This window comes from Gopherus flavomarginatus, chromosome 2, assembly GCF_025201925.1.
Source record: "Gopherus flavomarginatus isolate rGopFla2 chromosome 2, rGopFla2.mat.asm, whole genome shotgun sequence".
Taxonomy (NCBI): domain Eukaryota; kingdom Metazoa; phylum Chordata; order Testudines; family Testudinidae; genus Gopherus; species Gopherus flavomarginatus.
In genome coordinates this window covers 237,816,251-237,837,458 of record NC_066618.1, presented here as the reverse complement: position 1 = coordinate 237,837,458, position 21,208 = coordinate 237,816,251, and the positions used below count along the sequence as shown (strand labels likewise).

Genomic DNA, 21,208 nt, shown 5'->3' with positions numbered 1-21,208 from the left:
AGAAATAAAATTATATACATTCTGAAGGCCACTAGGCTATATTAAAATGATAAATTGTCTTTTGAAATCCCATGTAACACATTTACAATAGGAGTTTGAGAACTACTGTCCAAAACAGTTTGGGGCTGGCAAAGATTCACATAACTAGATTAATTCCTAATGTTTTGTATATTGTCATTCAGTATAGATTCTGGTTTTTGCTTTCAAAATACATCAGTAAAAAAGATGCTTGTGCTTTCTTGTGAGAGGGGCTGTGGTGGGGAAAAGCTAGGTCCTTGGAAAGCTGCAGTCAGCCCACAGATTGTTGTGTTCAGTTTCTACAACATACAAGGTTTAGTTGCCTCTTCTATGAATCTCCCTGGCACAGCTCCTCAAGCTGGTGCAGGGCTCAGGATCTGTCTCTTAAAGGCAGGGCAATCTCAATATGATGCTTTTATGTCATGATATAAGTATATGCCTCTAGAGTGGCTGTAAGGCTGGCAGACCAGGTGCCAACTCCTGCCTAGAGCCTTAGGCCTCGACTGAATACTTAGCTGGAAACCAGTCTGGCTCACCAGTATGTTAGTATTGTTAAAAGAGATGCTAAGTTTATAAGAATGTAATGTGTTTATTGTTTAGACTTTATGAAATGCTTGGAGGATGCTGCATGTATTAATCTCACTTATAACATCTGTGCCCCATGTTATAAGGTGACAGTGTTTGCATTGTACTCCTCTGTAATTGTGTAAGTTCAACAGGAAAGAAGCTTTAGTTAATTTAAAATGCTTGCTTCCTACAGCAGATGTTAGGTCCTGCCCACCAAGATGGCTCATTGAAACCAAATGAGCCTATTGTGAAACATCAAAGAACGAAGTCCTTCCGCCAGTCCTCCATGAAGAGGAGATATGTGCATGAACTCATCCCATCAGCTTGAACTCTGGGGAGAGGGAGTGTAGTGAGGTGGTGTGGCTCCCTGCCACCCCAGAGGGGGAAGAGCCCATCCAGAGGCCAGAGTGGGCGGAGCTACAGAGCTCTGAGCCCACCCCCCAGAGAGTCAGGCGGTGGCCTGGAACTATAAAGACTGGCCCTCAGAGCTCAGTAGGAGCCCAACCGCCGGAAGGAGCAGATGTCCCTAGCGGATCCTGCAAGTGGGAAACTCCCGTGGCCCAAGGCAGTTGCCTAGACTGGCTGGGCCTGCCCTGCGGCCGCTAACCGGAGGAGTTGTTGGGCCTGCTGACCAACCCCTGCCCCAACGAACCCATGCTCCTGGATCCCCCAGAGGCTAACACCAGGACCCAGGTAGGGCCTGAGGGGGAGTGTGGAAGTAGCCCGGGGGCAGCCAACCCCAATCTGGCTGCAGCACTACCAGAGCCTATGTCGGTGTGTTGCAGCCAGGATCCCCACTGACTAAGCAGTGGATCTTTGACCGTTGCTAGGGCCCTGGGCTGGGATGCAGTGGAGTGAGAGGGCCTGCGTCCCCCCTGCTGCCCAACTCCTGGGTGGCAGACTCCCCCTCTTCCTGGACTGAGGAGGCTGGAGCCTATTGTTACTACTCAGCCCTGCCTGAGGGCCTGAGCTCCTGACTCAGCATTTGTTGCCCTGCCCTGATTTAGGGCCTGGGCTTAATACTGGTGTACTACTTTTGCTCAGCCCTGACTGAGGGCCAGTACCCTGACATAACATTTTGCCCTGCCTTGAGCCAGGGCCGGGCTGACTGCGTTTCTGCCGGCTACAGCAAGGGAGACCCCATAGCTGGACTAATTCCCCGGGATCAACTGTGTGTAGTGAGCCGGTGTGGCTCCCCGCCGCCCTGGAGAGAATCGAGCCCTGGCAAACCCTTGTGCAGGGAGATAAATTTTTTTCTTGTTAGAGATTTTTACCTCTATGCCCGTTGGACTTTGGGAGGGCAACATTTCTAAGCATAAGCAAGGAATCCCCAGCTGCTTAGTCTGGGTTATCCCTAGAGCTTGTATATTAAGGCAGCTTCTATTACCTTTTGGAACCTAAGACTATAACTTATTTGTATGTGTATGAGTGATGTTGTGCAGTCTATATGTGTAAGCAGAGTTAGGAAAAGCTCTACCCTGACATCTGGTGGAAAGAATTTCAGAGAGTGTATTTGCATAGGCACGCCTACCCTATCCCAGACTGCCGAGCTGTGGGACTGCTTGGTGACAAATGATTCACCCTCAGTTGGGTGGTACTTGCTAGACAAGGGATATGGGTTCCAAAACCCAGTGAACTGAAAGAGGCTGGGGACAGGTATCTGTGCCTGGTGGTGCAGTCTCCTTGTGGAGCCAGAAGCACCAGTTCCACCCCCTCCTCTCTCCACTGTGGAATGTCAGAGTTGATTTTTTTTTATTCCCTCAAGAATCTAAATACAGGTTACTGAGCTGAAATCACTTTGGGCTAATGGTGCACTAGCACTGGGGCTCCCCCACTAAGAGCTGAGATCACTAAGAGTTGAAATCACTAAAGAGCTGAAATAACTGAGCTGAGAGCACTGAGTACTGTGCTAACTAGTGGGCGAGCCTGAAGTTATACTGTGGAACAGAGCAGCTGGTGGAGTGGAGCAGTTGCGGGGACGGCTGGAGCGGACCACGGGACAGCTGGTGGCAGCAGAGCGGCTGGCAGAGCGGAGTAGCTGTGGGACGGGTGGAGCGGCCCACAGAGCGAGCGGAGCCGAGCAGTTTGCAGAGCAGCTCATAGAGCAGAGCAGCTGCTGGAGTGGAGCAGTTTCTGAGGACGGCTGGAGGAGCAGAGTGGAGCAGCTGGTAAAGCGGAGCAGTTCGTGGAGAAGGCAGAAGCAGAACCCACGGAGAGGCAGGGCAGTTGGCCCCGGACCACGTAAGGTGCCCCTTTCTACCCAGGCTGGGGGGAGGGACCTCTACAGATAAACTCTCGAACTCTGGGGTGGCATTGACCAGAGACTTTTGGGTTGTTGGACTTTGGGGTGATTGGACTTAAAACCCTAAGGGGAAAAAGGACAGTGCCAAACGTACTTGGAGGTGGGTTTTTGTTTATGGTTTGTGTTATAACCCTGTTTGTGGTGTTTCTCCAATGGGATGCCGCATTGATTCCTTCCTTTATTAAAAAGATTTTGCTACACTCAGACTCCGTGCTTGCGAGAGGGGAAGTATTGCCTCCTAGAGGCGCCCAGGGGGGTGTGGTATGTGAGTGTCCCAGGTCACTGGGTGGGGGCTCGAGCCGGTTATGCATTGTGTTACTGAAACGGAACCCCTGGATACTGAACCAGGCCCTTGTTGCTGCCAACTCAGAGGGGCAGAAGGGTTACATTTTTGGGGGCTCGTCCAGGATACCTGGGTCAGTACCCCTCGCAAGCACCTGTTGAGTGTTCCACTGTATTGGGAAATAATTGTGTTTATATTTTGAGGAAACTACTGTTTGTATAATGGCTAATATGTCGGGTTTGTTGGGCCCCAGTCCTGCAGCCTCTAGCTCAGGGGCGGCAGACTCAGCCTATGATTGGGCAAAAGCACTGGGGCATATATTGGAAAAGATTGTGTTGGCCTATGCTACGTCGAACTCTTGTCGTAAGTTAAGGTTATTTGATGGGGAAGAGGAGTTTGAACTCTGGTCGGAGCATACTACTGAAATGCTGCGGGAGTGGGCCGTACCCGATGTAGAAAAGCGACGATGTCTAATAGAGAGCCTTAGTGGCCCAGCATTAGATGTAATTCACACCCTGAAGCTCACTGACCCTGAGGTCAGTGTGAAGGACTGCCTCGAGGCCCTTGATAATACCTTTGGGAGCGTAGAGGGCCCTGAGGACAGTTATTGTAAATTCATTAATTCCCGACAGCAAAGGGGTGAGAAAATTTCAGCCTATATACAGAGGCTGGAGAGACTACTTCAGAGAGCTGTTATGAGGGGAGCAGTGACTGCTGAGCAGATGGATCAGACCAGACTGGCTCAAGTTGTAAGAGGGACTCAGTATCAGAACCCAATCCTACTTCATCTCCGACTAAGAGAACGGCAAGAACATCCCCCAAGTTACTCCCAGCTGATAAAGGAGGTCAGGGAAGAAGAAGAAAGGCAGGCAGCCAGCGAGTCTTGGGAAGCCCAAACATTGGAACCAGCCAGCACGACGCCACCGCCAATGGCCAGTGTACTGATGGTGAGCACCACAGAGGAACTTGCTCAACAAATGCAGGTCCTGACAGAACGGATAGCTGAGCTGCAAAGCATCATTGACCGAGCTAAGATTTCCAGGAATAAGGAGCCTCAGACTGTGATGATAGAGAAGTCAGTATCTAGAGTCACCGTCCCACCTCGCCGAATGGGGAAAGGACAATTCTTTTGCTACCGGTGTGGTCAGGATGGGCACAGTGCTGCTAACTGCCATAAGGAAGAGAACCCCTCTTTAGTGTATGAAAAGCTGAGGATTAGTTGGAAGAGATCCAGTAGCTGCCAGAAGGTCCGGGGACAGAGACCACCTAGGCCTAGAGGATTTGAAGATTCCCCCAGAAGAGACCATCCAGCTGGGATCCCTGCAGGACTGATAGGGCCTCGAGCAGAGGTCATGGTGAGGATTGAAGGGGCGGAGTGTAAAGCCGTGCTTGACACTGGATCTCAAGTGACTATTATATTTCAGTCATTCTACCAACAGATGCTTAGGCACCTGCCCATACAGCCACTGACTGGCATTGGTCTGTGTGGCCTCAGCATGGATGAATACCCCTATCAAGGGTATGTCATAGTGCACCTGGAATTCCCAGAGGAGGTTGCTGGGGTAAAGCAAGAAGTGGACACCGCTGCCTTAATATGCCCTGACCCGAAAGGGACCTCTGATGTGTCTGTGCTGATAGGGACCAACTCCAGCCTCTTCAAGGTGCTTGCGGATTACTGCAGACAACGGGCTGGGGACCAGTACCTGAGTACCCTGATGATCCATACGCTTTGTGCTGAAGCCTATAGGAAGATTGAGAGCACCAAGAAGGAGACATCTGAGCTACCGATTGGGGCACTGAAGTACATGGGTACAACCCCTTTAGTAGTGCCTGCAAGGATGGAGCAAGAAGTACTTGTCATGAGTACCAGGCTGAAAGGCAGTAAAGGGGCATTAGCAAAGATAGAGCAGCCGGCTGAAGGAGAGCTCCCGGAAGGGGTGCTGGTCCCCAGTGGAGTCATAACCCTACCTGCTGAAGCCCAGGAAAAGGTGACTATACTGATTGCTAATGAAACAAGTAGAGATGTTGTTGTGAGGCAAGGACAAAAGATAGCAGACCTCTTTGAGCCTGAATCAATTGTAAAACCCCAGTGTGAGACTCAAGTGCCAACAATAGACCCAGCAAAGTTTGACTTTGGAGATTCACCATTGTCCAAGGAGCGGAAAGATCACCTAAGAAGGAAACTTTGTGAAAGATCCAAGGTGTTCTCATTGCATGAGTGGGATGTGGGATGTGCAAAAGGAGTACAGCACAACATCAGACTACATGACTCTCGACCTTTCAGAGAGAGATCTAGGAGGCTTGCTCTCTCCGAGATGGAAGATGTGCGACAACATCTTCAAGAGCTGGCTGCAAATGGCATCATTACAGAGTCCCGCAGCTCATACGCCTCGCCCATTGTGGTGGTCCGTAAAAAGAATGGGAAAATCCTGATGTGTATTGACTACCACACCCTAAACCGCCGTACTGTGGTTGACCAGTACACAATGCCTCGAGTTCAAGATGCCTTAGACTGTTTGCTGGGAAGCCAGTGGTTCTCTGTGTTGGATCTTCGGAGTGGATACTACCAGATCCCTCTGGGTGAAGAAGATAAGGAGAAGACAGCCTTCATCTGCCCATTAGGGTTTTATTAGTTCGAACGCATGCCCCAAGGGATTTCTGGAGCACCTGCCACATTTCAACGCCTTATGGAGAAAGTTGTGGGAGACATGAATTTACTGCAAGTGTTAGTTTATTTGGATGACCTGATTGTGTTTGGAAGAACTTTGGAGGAGCATGAAGAAAGACTTCTTAAAGTGCTTGATAGGCTGGAGGATTATGGTTTGAAGCTTTCAATTGACAAATGCTAGTTCTGCAGGACCTCGGTGAAGTATGTGGGGCACATCGTGTCCCAAGAGGGTGTGAGTACTGATCCTGATAAAATAGAAGCACTCACTACATGGCCACATCCAAGCAACTACAGAGAACTCAAGACCTTCCTTGGGTTTAGTGGTTATTACCGCAGATTTATGAAAAACTATGCTACAATTGTAAAACCCCTCAATGATCTTACCAGGGGATATCAGTCCAGCAAGGACAAATCTAAGACCAAGAATAAAAGGCCTTCCGTGCAGAGATACTATGGCCCCTTCGAACCCTTTGGGCCACGGTGGGATGAGAGATGTGAAAGGGCTTTTCGAGCAATCATTATTTGCCTAACTCATGCCCCAGTCCTAGTATTTGCTGACCCAAGCAAGCCATTTATCCTGCATACTGATGCCAGTGTGGAGGGTCTGGGGGCAGTACTGTACCAGGAGGTGGAAGGCAAGCGTAAACCTGTAGCCTTTGCCAGCCGAGGACTGTCTGATAGTGAAACCCGCTATCCCACCCACAAGCTGGAGTTCTTGGCCTTGAAATGGGCCATAACTGAGAAAGTTCGAGACTACTTGTATGGGGCTCAGTTCCAGGTGTGGACAGACAACAACCCACTGACTTATGTGTTAACAAGTGCTAAACTGGATGCTACAGAGCAAAGATGGGTGGCCGCTTTGGCTAGCTATGACTTCAGCATTCAATACCGATCAGGGAGAAGCAATGTAGATGCAGATGCATTGTCCAGGCGTCCACAGGCACCACGACTTGCTGTGATACCCACGGATGTAGTGAGAGCTATTTGCAGTGTAAGTCGCCGAGAGCCGGAGGCCCATGAGAGCCTTCATGGATTTGTTGCTGAAACTTTGGGCCTACCCCCTGAATGCATGCCTTCTGCTTCAGTAAACTATATTGCTTTGGACCAATCTCCCTTGCCCATGCTTAATACGGCTGACTGGCAAGAGGCCCAGCTGCAAGATATTGACATTCGTGATACACTACTTGCCAAAAGAGAGGGGCGAGGCCCAGCTGAGGTTGTCCCACCTACCCCAGAGGGCAAACTACTATTGAGAGAATGGACCAAACTAAAACTGATTCAGGGAGTGCTACACCGCACGACCACAGACCCTCTACAAAAGCAACGGAATCAACTAGTGCTGCCAAAAGATTACAGAGCCCTGGCCATGAGGGCCCTGCATGATGACTGTGGACATTTAGGGATGGAGAGGACCCTGGAACTTATCCGCAGTAGATTCTATTGGCCACGGATGGCTGAAGATGTTCGCAGGAAATGTGAGACCTGCGCGCGATGTGTTCAAAGGAAAACTCTGCCCACGAGGGCTGCATATCTGAAGAACATCACCAGCAACAAACCTCTGGAGCTGGTTTGCATTGATTTCTTGTCTTTAGAAGTGGACAAGAGGAATATTGGGAACATCCTAGTAGTGACTGACCATTACACGTGATATGCACAGGCATATCCCACACGTGATCAGAGGGCCACCACTGTCGCTCGAGTACTGTGGGAAAAATATTTCTCAGTCTATGGATTCCCAGCCAGGATACACTCGGATCAGGGACGAGATTTTGAGAGTCACCTTCTGAAGGAGGTGCTGAGGATAGCAGGTATTAAAAAGTCGAGGACAACGCCTTACCACCCACAAGGTGACCCTCAGCCAGAGAGGTTCAACCGAACCCTATTGGATATGATAGGGACTTTGCGGCCAGAGCAGAAGGCAACCTGGAGCCAAGGTTGCATTTCTGGTGCACGCCTACAATGCCACAAAGAACGATGCTACGGGGGTCACCCCATATCTCTTGATGTTTGGGCGAGAACCAAGACTACCCATAGATTTGTGCTTTGATGTATCAGAGGATGGCGATAGCTATGAAACCCATCAGCAATATGTATCCCGACTACGAGAAAAGCTACGGGATGCTTATCACTTAGCTACGTCTGCAGCTCGGAAGAACGCAGACCGCAACAAACAGCGATATGATGCTAGGGTGCGTCTGCAAGAGCTCCAGCCAGGGGACAGAGTCCTGCTGTGAAATTTGGGTATTGCTGGCAAACACAAGATAGCTGACAGATGGAAGGCAATACCTTACTTAGTGATGGAAAAGCTAGGAGACCTGCCGGTCTACAAGATCAAACCTGAAGAGGGTCCAGGGCAGACCAAAACCGTGCATAGAAACCTTTTGCTCCCTGTGGGAGAATTGGTAGGCAGCCTTTATGAGATGGGCCACAACAGGGCAACTGGGCAGAAAGAAGGTGCTGTACCAAAGCCGCCTTCCAACGTGGACAGCCGGCCTCCTGCAGCTAACCTACCCCTACTCAGCACATCTGACAGTGAGTCTGAGGAGGAAGACACAACCATGGTGTATCCTGGGATGAAGACAAGATTTCAGTCTCGATCCGCTGAATCAGAAGAGAGCACATCCTCTTCCGCCCTAAACCTTATGGTAGAAGTATTTAGGCCCATTCCTGACATCCCTGAGCCACTGGTGGGACCCCCGTGTAATGACTTACACAGGCTATTGGACAGTGGTGATATACAGATGGAGGATGTCCAGAGCACCTGCGACCCTCCACTGTTAGGACTAGAAATGCAGGAGCCTATGCCAGTATCTGAGGGGAACTCACAGGAAACTTCCCCATCCGGCACTCAAGAGGATGTCCCCCCTACCATAGCAACAGAGATTCTCAATAGGCGAGACAGGGTAATAAGACCAGTGAAACGGTTAACTTACGATGCACCTGGGGTGATTAGTGAGGAGCCTATACATTTAGCACACAGGTTTGTGAAAGCTAAAGTAGGCTATCTAATGCCTTTTGGAGGGGACCAATAAGTTGGTATAGTAGGGAATGTGATTTGTCGGGATGACAAATTCTTGGCTGAGGGGAGGATGTAAGCAGAGTCAGGATAAGCTCTACCCTGACATCTGGTGGAAAGAATTTCAGAGAGTGTATTTGCATAGGCACGCCTACCCTATCCCAGACTGCCGAGCTGTGGGACTGCTTGGTGACAAATGATTCACCCTCAGTTGGGTGGTACTTGCTAGACAAGGGATATGGGTTCCAAAACCCAGGGAATTGAGAGAGGCTGGGGACAGGTATCTATGCCTGGTGGTGCAGTCTCCTTGTGGAGCCAGAAGCACCAGTTCCACCCCCTCCTCTCTCCACTGTGGTATGTCAGAGTTGATTTTTTTTTATTCCCTCAAGAATCTAAATACAGGTTACTGAGCTGAAATCGCTTTGGGCTAATGGTGCACTAGCACTGGGGCTCCCCCACTAAGAGCTGAGATCACTAAGAGTTGAAATCACTAAAGAGCTGAAATAACTGAGCTGAGAGCACTGAGTCCTGTGCTAACTAGTGGGGGAGCCTGAAGTTATACTGTGGAACAGAGCAGCTGGTGGAGTGGAGCAGTTGCGGGGACGGCTGGAGCGGACCACGGGACAGCTGGTGGCAGCAGAGCGGCTGGCAGAGCGGAGTAGCTGTGGGACGGGTGGAGCGGCCCACAGAGCGAGCGGAGCCGAGCAGTTTGCAGAGCAGCTCATGGAGCAGAGCAGCTGCTGGAGCGGAGCAGTTTCTGAGGACGGCTGGAGGAGCAGAGTGGAGCAGCTGGTAAAGCGGAGCAGTTCGTGGAGAAGGCAGAAGCAGAACCCACGGAGAGGCAGGGCAGTTGGCCCAGACCACGTAAGGTGCCCCTTTCTACCCAGGCTGGGGGGAGGGACCTCTACAGATAAACTCTCGAACTCTGGGGTGGCATTGACCAGAGACTTTTGGGTTGTTGGACTTTGGGGTGATTGGACTTAAAACCCTAAGGGGAAAAAGGACAGTGCCAAACGTACTTGGAGGTGGGTTTTTGTTTATGGTTTGTGTTATAACCCTGTTTGTGGTGTTTCTCCAATGGGATGCCGCATTGATTCCTTCCTTTATTAAAAAGATTTTGCTACACTCAGACTCCGTGCTTGCGAGAGGGGAAGTATTGCCTCCTAGAGGCACCCAGGGGGGTGTGGTATGTGAGTGTCCCAGGTCACTGGGTGGGGGCTCGAGCCGGTTATGCATTGTGTTACTGAAACGGAACCCCTGGATACTGAACCCGGCCCTTGTTGCTGCCAACTCAGAGGGGCAGAAGGGTTACATATGGTTTTATACAAATTTAATAAGTGAATATAATGTTACTGAGATATGCTTCATGCAAAATGTCTCTTGTAAGGTATCATTACAAAGCTTTTAATCTATTGAGTGTAATCATCCTATTTGTATAAATGTACCACTCTTCTGTCTGAAACTAGAAATATGAAATATAACTCTGAGGGCCTATTGTAATTATGCAAAGTGTGGGCCATTAATGGTGGTTTGGAATCTTGACTCCCATTAACTAGGACCGTTGTCTGCAGATGGGTGTGTTTTACCCGTAAGTCTTCCTGTATACGTGTGTGCTGGCAAGTGGGCAATGAAGTCTTGCAGTGACATGTGATCATGTCACCTGAACTGGAATCCATCTTTAACCTGGTGTCTTTCCATTGAGAAGGAGGGGATGGGAACCCAGAGAGGAACAAAGGATTCTCGCTTTGTGCAAAAGATATATAAAGGAGTGGAACAGAACAAAAAGGGGAGAGGAGCCATCATGAAGAATCCCCTAGCTACCACCTGAGTTAGAACAAGACCTGTACCAGGGAAAGAATTGTGCCCAGGCCTGGAAGGTGTCCAGTCTGAGGAAAAACTTACTGAAACATCTCTGAGGGTGAGATTATCAGTATTCAGTTTGATTAGACATAGATTTGCATGTTTTATTTTATTTTGCTGGTGACTTACTTTGTTCTGTCTGTTACTACTTGGAACCACTAAAATCCTACTTTCTGTATTGAATAAAATCACTTTTTACCAATTAATTAACTCAGAGTATGTATTAATACCTGGGAGAGCAAACAACTGTGCATATCTCTCTTTCAGTGTTGTAGAGGGTGAACAATTTATGAGTTTACCCTGCATAAGCTTTATACAGGGTAAAATGGATTTATTTGGGTTTAGACCCCATTGGGAGTTGGGCATCTGAGTGCTAAAGACAAGCACACTTCTGTGAGCTGTTTTCAGGTAAACCTGCAGCTTTGGGGCTGGTAATTGAGACCCTGGGTCTGTGTTGGAGCAGATGGGAGTGTCTGGCTCAGCAAGACAGGGTGCTGGAATCCTGAGCTGGCAGGGAAAACAGGAGCAGAGGTAGTCTTGGCATATCAGTTGGCAGCTCCCAAGAGGGTTTCTGTGATCCATCCTGTCACAGTATGTTTACCCACTTTAAAGTTGTAAATAACTCTTATTTCTTTTTCTTAGTTAATAAATCTTTAGTTAATTTATTATAGGATTGGCTACAAACATCTAAAGTGCAACTGAGTTGGAGTAAGGGACTGGTCCTTTGGGACTGGGAGTAACATGAATACTGTTGTGATTTTTTTTTTCTGGGCAGTAAATGGGATGAATTATGGACACAAAACATAACATACAGTAATAACTCAACCAAGAGCAGGCATCTAATTGCATGCCAGACGGCATCACCTCAGTGGCTGTGGAACGAGTTTGATTTTGTCAGGCGAAAGGCAAGAGTGATTAGACTGCAAGCAGCTTCTCTGTATGGAAAATTCCATATTTCAACACAAGGTCAAAAACAGACACTATTTCTCACTATTAGCACTTATACAACGTTTACAAGCAATTACTTTTTAAAACATGACTCTGGTTTAGATTAGATTGGGAGTTCAAATTCATTTTTAAGGCCTTTTAGAAAAACAAAATATCTTCTGGATTTTCATGTAAGTTGATAGGGTTTTGTGTGTGTGTGAGGTTTTTAATTTTATGGGCAGTCATTTGCAACCAGAAACAGTGCACTTCAAGGTTAGGAACTCAGTGACTACAAGAGAGGAGGATCTATTAGAAATGTTCTACATGTTTCAAACTAATCTGAAAACACTTCAGGAGGCTAGCAGCTTATCCAAATACTTTGCTGTCTGCACACCTCTAGGATTTATTCTGGGTGTCATCAGAGTGGATACCCAGGGTATAATAAGCTATACAAATATAGCTTTTTAACGGAGAGCTGCAGAATGGAGGTGCAGCAGAATTCACAGCTGAAATTGTTTTCTATAGATAGCTCATGTTCACTCTTCGCCTACGTTGATATCATATGGAGTGTGGAGGAGACAATGATGTGCTAAATACTTATTGCTTATGAATCTGGAAAGTAGTTCAGCTCATTCCAGTTCTCCCCCTCCCCCCTGCTCCCCTTTTCTGATTACATTTGCTGTAAAATTGAACATTGTTTGGAAATGTATCATTTTGTTCTTATGATGATAACGAGCCAGGGAAAAAACCCACTGACAAACAGTTGGAGAACATCACCACAGTCTAACATACCAAGTACCTGACACCTTACTCACATGAGCAGTCCAAACTCAAACAGTGCCTCATTCAGCACCAGGAGAGTTGGTGGGAGACATGACACTGACTCCAATGGGAGCAGAATCGGGCCCACTAACTTAAATGAAACTGTTTATGTGAGTGAGAACACTGCGTGACTGGGCTCCAAAGCAGCAGCATAGGTCCCAGCTGTACGGAAATGATTACTTCCTTCTCTTCTGCTGTGCATTTTCTCAAAGCATTTGAAACAGTGTGGTTACTGTATGCATTGCAATATACTTTTTATTTATTGTCTTATTCTAACTCTTAAAATATGTTGGTTTTAGGGCATAATGGTTACATTAAAACATTTAGAAACTGGTCCAATCTTGTAGTAATCAAGGCAAAACTATCACTGATTTCAGTGGAAGCAGGATGAGGTCCCTAGTTATTAGAACTTCTGCTAGTGGAAAGAAATCAGTCTCTTGACTATACTAAGAGTAAAGGGCAGGTCCTGCAAACCTTATTCATGGATAAATTTCTTTAGTTTTTTTGCTGAGACTACTCATAGGAGTAAAGGTTGCAAGATTCATCCCACAGGGCCAGGTGTTCAAAGTAGCTCAGCACTAGAGCTGTTTGAAAATTTTCCAAATGAATGTTTTGCCATCAGAAAATGTTGTTTTGTCAAAACCAAACCTTCCGCGGGGACATGTCAATCAGAAAAAAAATTCATTTTATTCCCACATACTCGGAATGGCATGTTTTGATTTTTCCTTTAGAAATTTATTGTATATTATAAAAAAAATAACAAAAGATAAAGTCAAAATCCAAACAAATCATTTTGATTTTATCAAAATTAAATGTGGGAAATTTCAAAATTTGACATTTTTGCAACACAAACAATTTTCAAAATCATGGACTTTCCTGTGACACAGAAATTCCCGTTCTCACCCAACTCTACTCAGCATCTAGCACTCCCACTGAAAGCAGCAGGAACTGCTAGATGTGGTGATAAGCTGGCTGATAATGTGCACAGTACTCAGAGATAGACATCATGAAGTAAACCAAGAATCATGTATTTTTTGCATATTGAGCTCTTTGGAAAAGAAAGGACTTATTATGTACAAAACACTACAATAAATTATTTAGTTAAACCTTGACTTTGGTTTGAGGAGCTACATTTTGACCTTGTAGCACAATTTTGAATGATGCTATTTATGCTGAGAACAGTGAGAGACAAAGAGATTAATTACTAGAGAGAGTGATCCCACTGTGGGCAGGCAACCTATAAGGAATTTGGCTCAAAATGTGGATTTTTCTTCCAAAACAGCCTGCTGCAGGAGAATTTACATTTGCTTTCTGAATTACCTGATGGAACCTTTCTCTAGAAGAGGGATAGGCAACCTATGGCACTGATTTTCAGTGGCACTCACACTGCCTGGGTCCTGGCCACCAGTTCGAGGGGCTCTGCATTTTTATTTAATTTTAAATTAAAGCTTCTTAAACATTTTAAAAATCTTATTTACTTTACATACAACAATAGTTTAGTTATATTATAGACTTATAGAAAGAGACCTTCTAAAAACGTTAAAATTTATTACTGGCACGTGAAACCTTAAATTAGAGTGAATAAATGAAGACTTGGCACACCACTTCTGAAAGGTTGCTGACCCCTGATCTAGAAGCTAGCTTACATAAACCTATGGGGGTTTAGAAAAGTCTGAACCTGCCTATCTAGGACAATCAAGTTTGAATTGCCTGCTTGAAGAGCCAATGTTAGTACCAACCTATGCCATTTTCATTCAGTTACATCTTTTCAACCAGTATCCATATAACTTGTGTGTGCAGCTTGTGTCTGTTATCACTTGTTTTTTTTGACGTGCAAATGTAAAGGAAGAGGCAGATGCTATTTGTGTTTAGATGCAGAGGAAATGCATTCATTGTCCTGTCACGTAGAGATCTTACTTTTGTTCTTGATTGTTGTCGTTGTTGTTGCTTTGTTAATATAAAATAGAAGCAGTTCTGACTGAAATTATACTGTTGCTTTTGATTTATGAAAAGTGTAACAAAAGTGACAAGAGGGATAAGAGACTTGGAAAAGTTCTAGTTTATTTCAGGCCTTCCATGTGAAATCTGGCTTTACAAAATCCAAATCTATGTTGTATTCATTTTTAAAACTGGCAAATTAGTGAACATTCTGAATAAATGGGAAACGAGTATCTCAGCACTGTCAGACATCAGTGTGCTGGAGCAAAATAAATGAATTGCTAAAGCGTGGAAAGACCCTCTTGGTCAATTCTGGGATTTTGAAAGTTTGAGTTTTCTTTTGAAAGACTGTGTTGTAAATAACTTGGACCCCAGGAAGAGGAATTTTTTGACTATCTGGCCTGTGTGGACTTTTTAAAAGAAGAATGAGTAAAGGAGAAATGGAGGCAGCACTACTGCAGAGCCACAATTGGCCAGAAGGGAGTGCTACAGGGCAGGTGTGTGCTTTGACATGGCGGTTCTAGGTAATGAAAATACTTTTATAACCCTTATCATAAAAGATCCACAGCACTTTAAAAGAGTAAGCCTTATTTTGCAGCCCTTTCTCAAGTGAGTAGACCTATCCAAGTTTATAGGACTGTTTACATAACTAAAGGTTACACAATCAAGCCCACTGGCATTCAGATAGCTCTGTGGGGGAAAGCAGCAGATCAGGCACAGCACATGACATAGCAGTAAAATAGGATATATAGGTCATTCACAATATAGCAAATCTCCTCTCCTACACAAAGTGTCATGGGATCTTTAATATCCATGTGTCTAATTGATTCCATTCCGAAGAAGAGCTCTATGTAAGCTCTCTCTAACAGAAGCAGGTCCAATAAAATATGATCTCACCCACTTTGTCTGCAATATGCTGGGACTGATACTGCTACAACACTTTTGCGTAATCAAGACAATAACAGATCCAAAGAAACTGTCATTTCTATATGCAATATACAGTAGAAACTCAGAGTTATGAACACTTTGGAAATGGAAGTTGTTCATAACTGAAATGTTTGTAACTCTGAACAAAATGTTATGGTTGTTGTTTCAAAAGTGTACACCTCAATATTGATTTAATACAGCTTTGAAACTTTACTGTGCAGAAGAAAAATGCTGCTTTTGACTATCTTAATTTAAATGAAACAAGAATAGAAAATTTCTTTACCTTGACAATTTTTTTTAAACTTTCCCTTTTTTAGTACTTTACTTTTAACACAATACTGTACTGTATTTGTTTTGTTTCTGCAGCTTCTTGGTTGCATATTTATGGTTCCAAATGAAGTGTGTGGTTGACCGATCAGTTCTTAACTGTGCTGTTCATAACTCTGAGGTTCTACTGTACTTTGCTTTTGACTTAGTTGCCGTATAGAAGATTTGTAGGACCATATACCCTGCAGCTGTAAATGTGCATATCTCCATTGACATCAATGGAGCTAGACCAGTTAACACCAGCAGAGGACCTGATCAATAGTTCTTTTTTAATGGTTTTGTATATTTTCACTATATAGTAAGTCTCTACAAGCAGTACCTTGTTCCATGTCTGTCTTAATCTGCTCTTCCAAATCCTCAGGAGACATGCAGAACTCATGTTCTTCCCCTCCTGGTGGCTTGGGTTTACACTGTCCACAACAGCAATTGAAACAGCAGCACAGGCAGCAGCAAAAGTAGCAGCCTGTCAAGAGGCCACAAACTGCAAACAGGGCCTAGATAAAATGGGGGAGAAACCCCTATTACCACGTGAACTTCCTTTAATTAATGACAATTTGTAACAGACATAAAAGCACATAGTGTCAGTTTTTCAAAAGAGCTCAGGGCCAGATTTGCATGTGCTACTCCTGAGGGCATTCTGCACTAAAAAATTAAAAATTCTGTGCACAATATTTTAAAATTCTGCAAGCTTTATTTGTCAATAAATAAATGCAGAGGCCCCAGCATGGCAGTGGGAAGCACAGGCCTCCCTAGCCCCACCCCTGGGACATGGACTAGTGGTGAGGCTACACCCAAACCTGACAAAGCACAAGGTCTGGGCCTACCCCAGAAACACCCTGAGGCCCTGCCTCTCTGCACCAGGTGCACCAGATGTGGGGCAGGCAGGCTCAACCAGGCAGGATACAAATGTGGAAGGGCTCAGTGTAGGGGGATCCAGGTGTGGGGTGAGAGAATTCTGCATGGGACAATTTGGGTGCAGGCAGCTCAGTGGGGGGTCTCCATGTTGGGTGATCTGTATGCAAAGAGGCTCGCAGAGGCAATGAGACTCTGCAGGGGCTTGCAGGTGAAAATGGCTGGGGCTCAGCAGGAGGGTCTGGATGCTGGGAGAGTGGGACTTGGTGGACTGGGGGCCTGGGGTGCAGCTAGTTGGGGGTAAGTGGCATGGGGGTCTGGATGTGGGAGCTCAGGGTGGTGCTGGGGCATGGGGCTCATCAGGATGGGAGTCTGAGTGCAGGGAGTTTAGTGAGGGGCAGTGTGCCTGCAGGGTTGGGGGTCCAGAGGCAGGGGTTGAGGTTCAGTGGGTGGGGTTTGAGTATGGAAGGCTAGGTGGTTCTGCGTGTATGGGGAGAGGCTTGGTGGGGTGTCTGGGTATGGGAGGTTCAGATGCATGGGGGTTGGGTGGATTGGGGAGCAGCTCCCCATACAGTGACCCCTCCCCCTGCAGCTGAGGAGAAATGGGGGCAGGAAGCAGGGGACAATGCTGAGCTTCCTGCAGCTGGAGGAGGTTTCTGGGGGTGGGTCTGACACAGCCCAAACCACTCCTGGCAGGGGAAGAGGAAATCCCATCCTCCGCAGCCTCCAGCCCAGCCGGGACTAGCAGCTGATCCCAGCTCAGGGTAGGAGACAGTACCTGGGGTGTCTCTAGCCCTGCGGTGATTTACCTCTCCGATGGCTGCTCTGGGTGCTTGAAATGAGGTACCTGTGCAGCTAGGGACTGGTGAATGACTGTCTTACAGCTTCCCTTTGCTTCCCTGTCAGAAAGTCATTTTTCCGTGGGGGAAGCAAAGAAATTGGGGGGTGGGGCATGAATTCTGTGCACACACAGCGGTGCAGAATTCCACCAGGAGTAAAGTGCTCCACACCCACAATCGGAGCCAGATTGTCAAGAGTTTAGCTGCCATTCAAAAACCTAAATATGGGCCAGATTTCCAGAGCACTCGCCACCCCACTCACCTTCTGTCATTATGATATTTATGGCTAGATTTTCAAGGGTTCAGCACCCAACATGTACCCAATATGCTGGGCTCTTGCAAATCTGGCCCCAGTTGTGAGTGCTGAGTGAGGCCTTCCAGAAATTCCAAACATAGTGCAAACCCCCCACCTCCCTTAAAAATGGCTCATTACAGTAGATCACTGTGTACATTTTTATTCACTGATGGACTGTTGATAATAGCCAAGTATATGAGAAAAAAGAAACAAAATAAGGAGTCCAAAGGCTGGAGTGGATAAGATTAAACATTTAATTTTCCTCTCGCACATACTGGCATAAATCAAGTGAAGTTACTCAGGTGTATGTAGGAGGAGAACCAGGACTCCCTGGTCAGTGCAGATCCTATGGCCTTCAGGTACAAATCTGCTTTCATCAAGGAGGCTCAATTTAGCCCTTAGATTATAGTTAAAAGGCCACTGTCAAGAATGATTTAACACATGCAGCTTAACTCAGGAAAAGTGCTCTCACCAATAGTTTAATGTATTCAAAAAATAAAATATATGGCTTGATAATAATATTAATTAATAATAAAACAATCTCCCCTCCATCCCCACCCCAAATCCATTGCAGGATTGTGACATGTGTGAGGATAGATATCAGGTTAATAGCATGGAAGTGACTATGTGAATTAAATGATGAAATGTTAGTATGGGTGCAGTTATGGCCCATTTGCAGTCCGTGGAATGATTCATGTGTTTAAAGTTAACCATCTGAGCAAGTGTTGAGGCTCAAGGCCAATGGTAATACCTGTAGCAGTTAAGCGCACAAATACCGCCAGATGTTTTCAAAACACTGGCCAGATTTATGCTGAGTTGAATTTATTTCAAAATGCTGTGCCTTCTCTCACAGCAAACCTAGATTTTGTACTGGTTTAACTATTTGGGTTAGGGTGTGACTTTTTACTGAAATAAATTGGTACACACACTCCCAAGTGTGAATGCAGTTATACTCATATAAAGGTTCTTTAAAATGGTATAGATTATTTCCCTAAATTTAGGCGAATAAGATATGTCAGTATAAGCACTTTTATACTAGTATAATTGTGCCTACACTATGGAGTTGTACCACTTTAACTATACTGATTTCAACCCCATGTAGTTAAAGTGGCACAATCACTGTGTATAGACAAGCCTTTAAGGGAAAAAATGGAATTATGAAATATTAGTTAAAGCTTTTTTTCTGTGTAAAATGGCCCCACTATCCCAGCTTGGTTAAGCCTTCAGAGAATTCTGGGCTTAACTCAACAGTCATTTTTGCTTTACACTTCACCTTTAATTTTCATTTCCTTACATTTAATGACTTGTGCCACCACTTAGTATCTTCTGAGTGTGTGTGAGTATGATGGGATACACTGCCTATCAGGGCCATGAGAAGTATAGGACGAGTGTAACCAGCAAGAACTGTGGTCCACTAACTTGTTTTCCTGTTGGCTTTACAGGAGTATGAATCAGACTGGGGATCAGATGTCACTGGGACAGACACTATGGCAATAAGTGGCATTATAAGGTCCGAAAAAGACTCATTCACTGCAGGGCCTAGCTTATTGGGTATAAGAGGTGGAAGAGGAAAGGTATGGCTAGGCACATGGGGAAATGGCTGGACTCAACTTGAGAGGAGCCTTTGTTGATCTGCTTATACTCTGGAAATGGGAAAACTTTGGTTTAGTGGCGATGGAGAGACCACCCTATGACAATCTGGGACGGATGATACATAAGTACCTCAGATTTTTGTACATTTGTCATAGGAGGTTCTGCAATATGCAATGTAATGAATTTTACACAGGCTCCATAACAAATCCTTCCATACCTCCAGAACATAGCAGCCCAAAACAAACCCAGCAATTGCTCTCCCTGCCCTCATGAGCCTATAAGACTTTTCTTCTGCATTCTATGCTCTTCTCTACTCTTCTTGTTGGTCAAGGCTGCTACAGCTCTTATTGTCTCTGTTCCTATACCCACATCCATTTCACATCCATATTCACGTAATCTGAGTCAAGGGAGTGGCTCATCTGATGCTGCTGCTAGCAGATTTATCAATGTCTCTTCTCTTCTCTCCCTTTTTAGCCAATGACTCCCTGTGCTCAAAGATGGGGACAAGGAGGCTGAGGAGAGGGTAGCTGAGAGCAAAGAGAAGGAAGATTGACACAGCAGCTGGCAACAGTAGAAGCAATCAGTAATGAAGGAAGTCCAGGACACAGCAGGAGTCAGCAGCCACAGCCAGTGCAAATTTGCTGCCAGAGAAATAGGGGCCAGCTGTAAAGTCTTGGGAGTTCAGAATGGAGATGTGGTTCAGGTCCATCTTCAGTTTTTGCTGGTGTGGATACAAATTTTGCCAATATGATTTAGCTGCCTAGTTTTGAAAATGTAGTCCATTAATTTGTATTTGAGCTGCTTCTATTCCCACCGGAAGTAGAATCTAAAGTATGCATGGAACTGCATACATTCCAGACACATGGAACTGACCTTGCACTGACCACTGTTGGAGATAGGATACTGAGCTAGATGGACCACTGGTTTGATCCAGGATGGAGATTCTCATGTTCCTAAATCAGATCTGTCATTTCTCCTCTCATTACAGTGTATTTGGTTCACATAAAGATAATTTTTCTATTTATTCCAATGGACTCTTTGCTGCCCCAACATTTCGTTGCTGGAAATAGCAGTAAGAATAAAATCCAAAGTGTGGGATTTTCCACATTTGTGATGTCATAGGCTTGTTACAGTCTCCGACACACTGATTGCAATGCTAGTGTTTGCAATATATACATAAATATCAAAGGATTACAGTTACATAATAAACCAAATAAACTGAGCTCTTATGTCATCAGAACCCCCACCAGGGGTTTTTCCTTGTTCAATTTGCTGACTTGAGGTATCATGCTCTCCCTTTCCTGCTCTCTTCCTCCACTCTGCAGTTCTCACCTCTTCTTCCACTTCCTTTCCCCTGCCCCCTCACAATGTACCCAAGGTGCACGTATATGACACCATAATCACTCACTGTGTTATGTATTATTATTGCTTACGTATGCTGTGTGCTATATATAGCAAAGAACACGGCTAAATTTGTACGGTAACTTATTAGCTGGTTGTCATACAAGTAGGACTTCTCATTTTTGAGCAATGAGTCATTTTTATTTAGTCATTACTGAAAAGAAAATCAAAATTAACCTGGAGCTCCAGTTTCAAATATAATTTATGTCTCTAAGTGTTACCAGACATGAAGTGTATTTAATTATTTAGTAAATTAAAGGAAAAATCCTTCATTAGCACTTTTCTGGAGAGGTGCTTAATTATATTTTTGCCAGTTTCTAATCATTCAAGACATGCCATTGTTTAATGAAGCTTCTATGACTTAAGGCCCTGATCCTCAAAATTGTTTTGCATCGGGGGACTCCTAGTCCCATGCAGAGCCCCATGAACTCCCATGGGACTTCACATGACTGTAAAGGTCCACTCACATGGAACACTTGGCAGAACCAGGGCCAAACTAGGTTAGAAGACTGCATGATTTCCTAGCTTGCTCAGTACATTTTAGAAAAGAGAATAAAGGATTTTATTTTACCC

General features: G+C 45.5%; 1 protein-coding gene across 2 annotated transcripts in view; it reads right to left on the bottom strand.

Annotated features, from left to right (window-relative positions):
- DNAJC5B (DnaJ heat shock protein family (Hsp40) member C5 beta) overlaps window positions 1-21,208 on the bottom strand; it is a 50,651-nt gene that overhangs the window by 1,649 nt on the left and 27,794 nt on the right. For both annotated transcript variants that reach the window (XM_050941399.1, XM_050941401.1), the window contains exon 3: window positions 15,975-16,149. In XM_050941399.1, coding sequence (XP_050797356.1) covers window positions 15,975-16,149 — 175 coding nt within the window. The remainder of the gene's footprint in view (window positions 1-15,974; window positions 16,150-21,208) is intronic.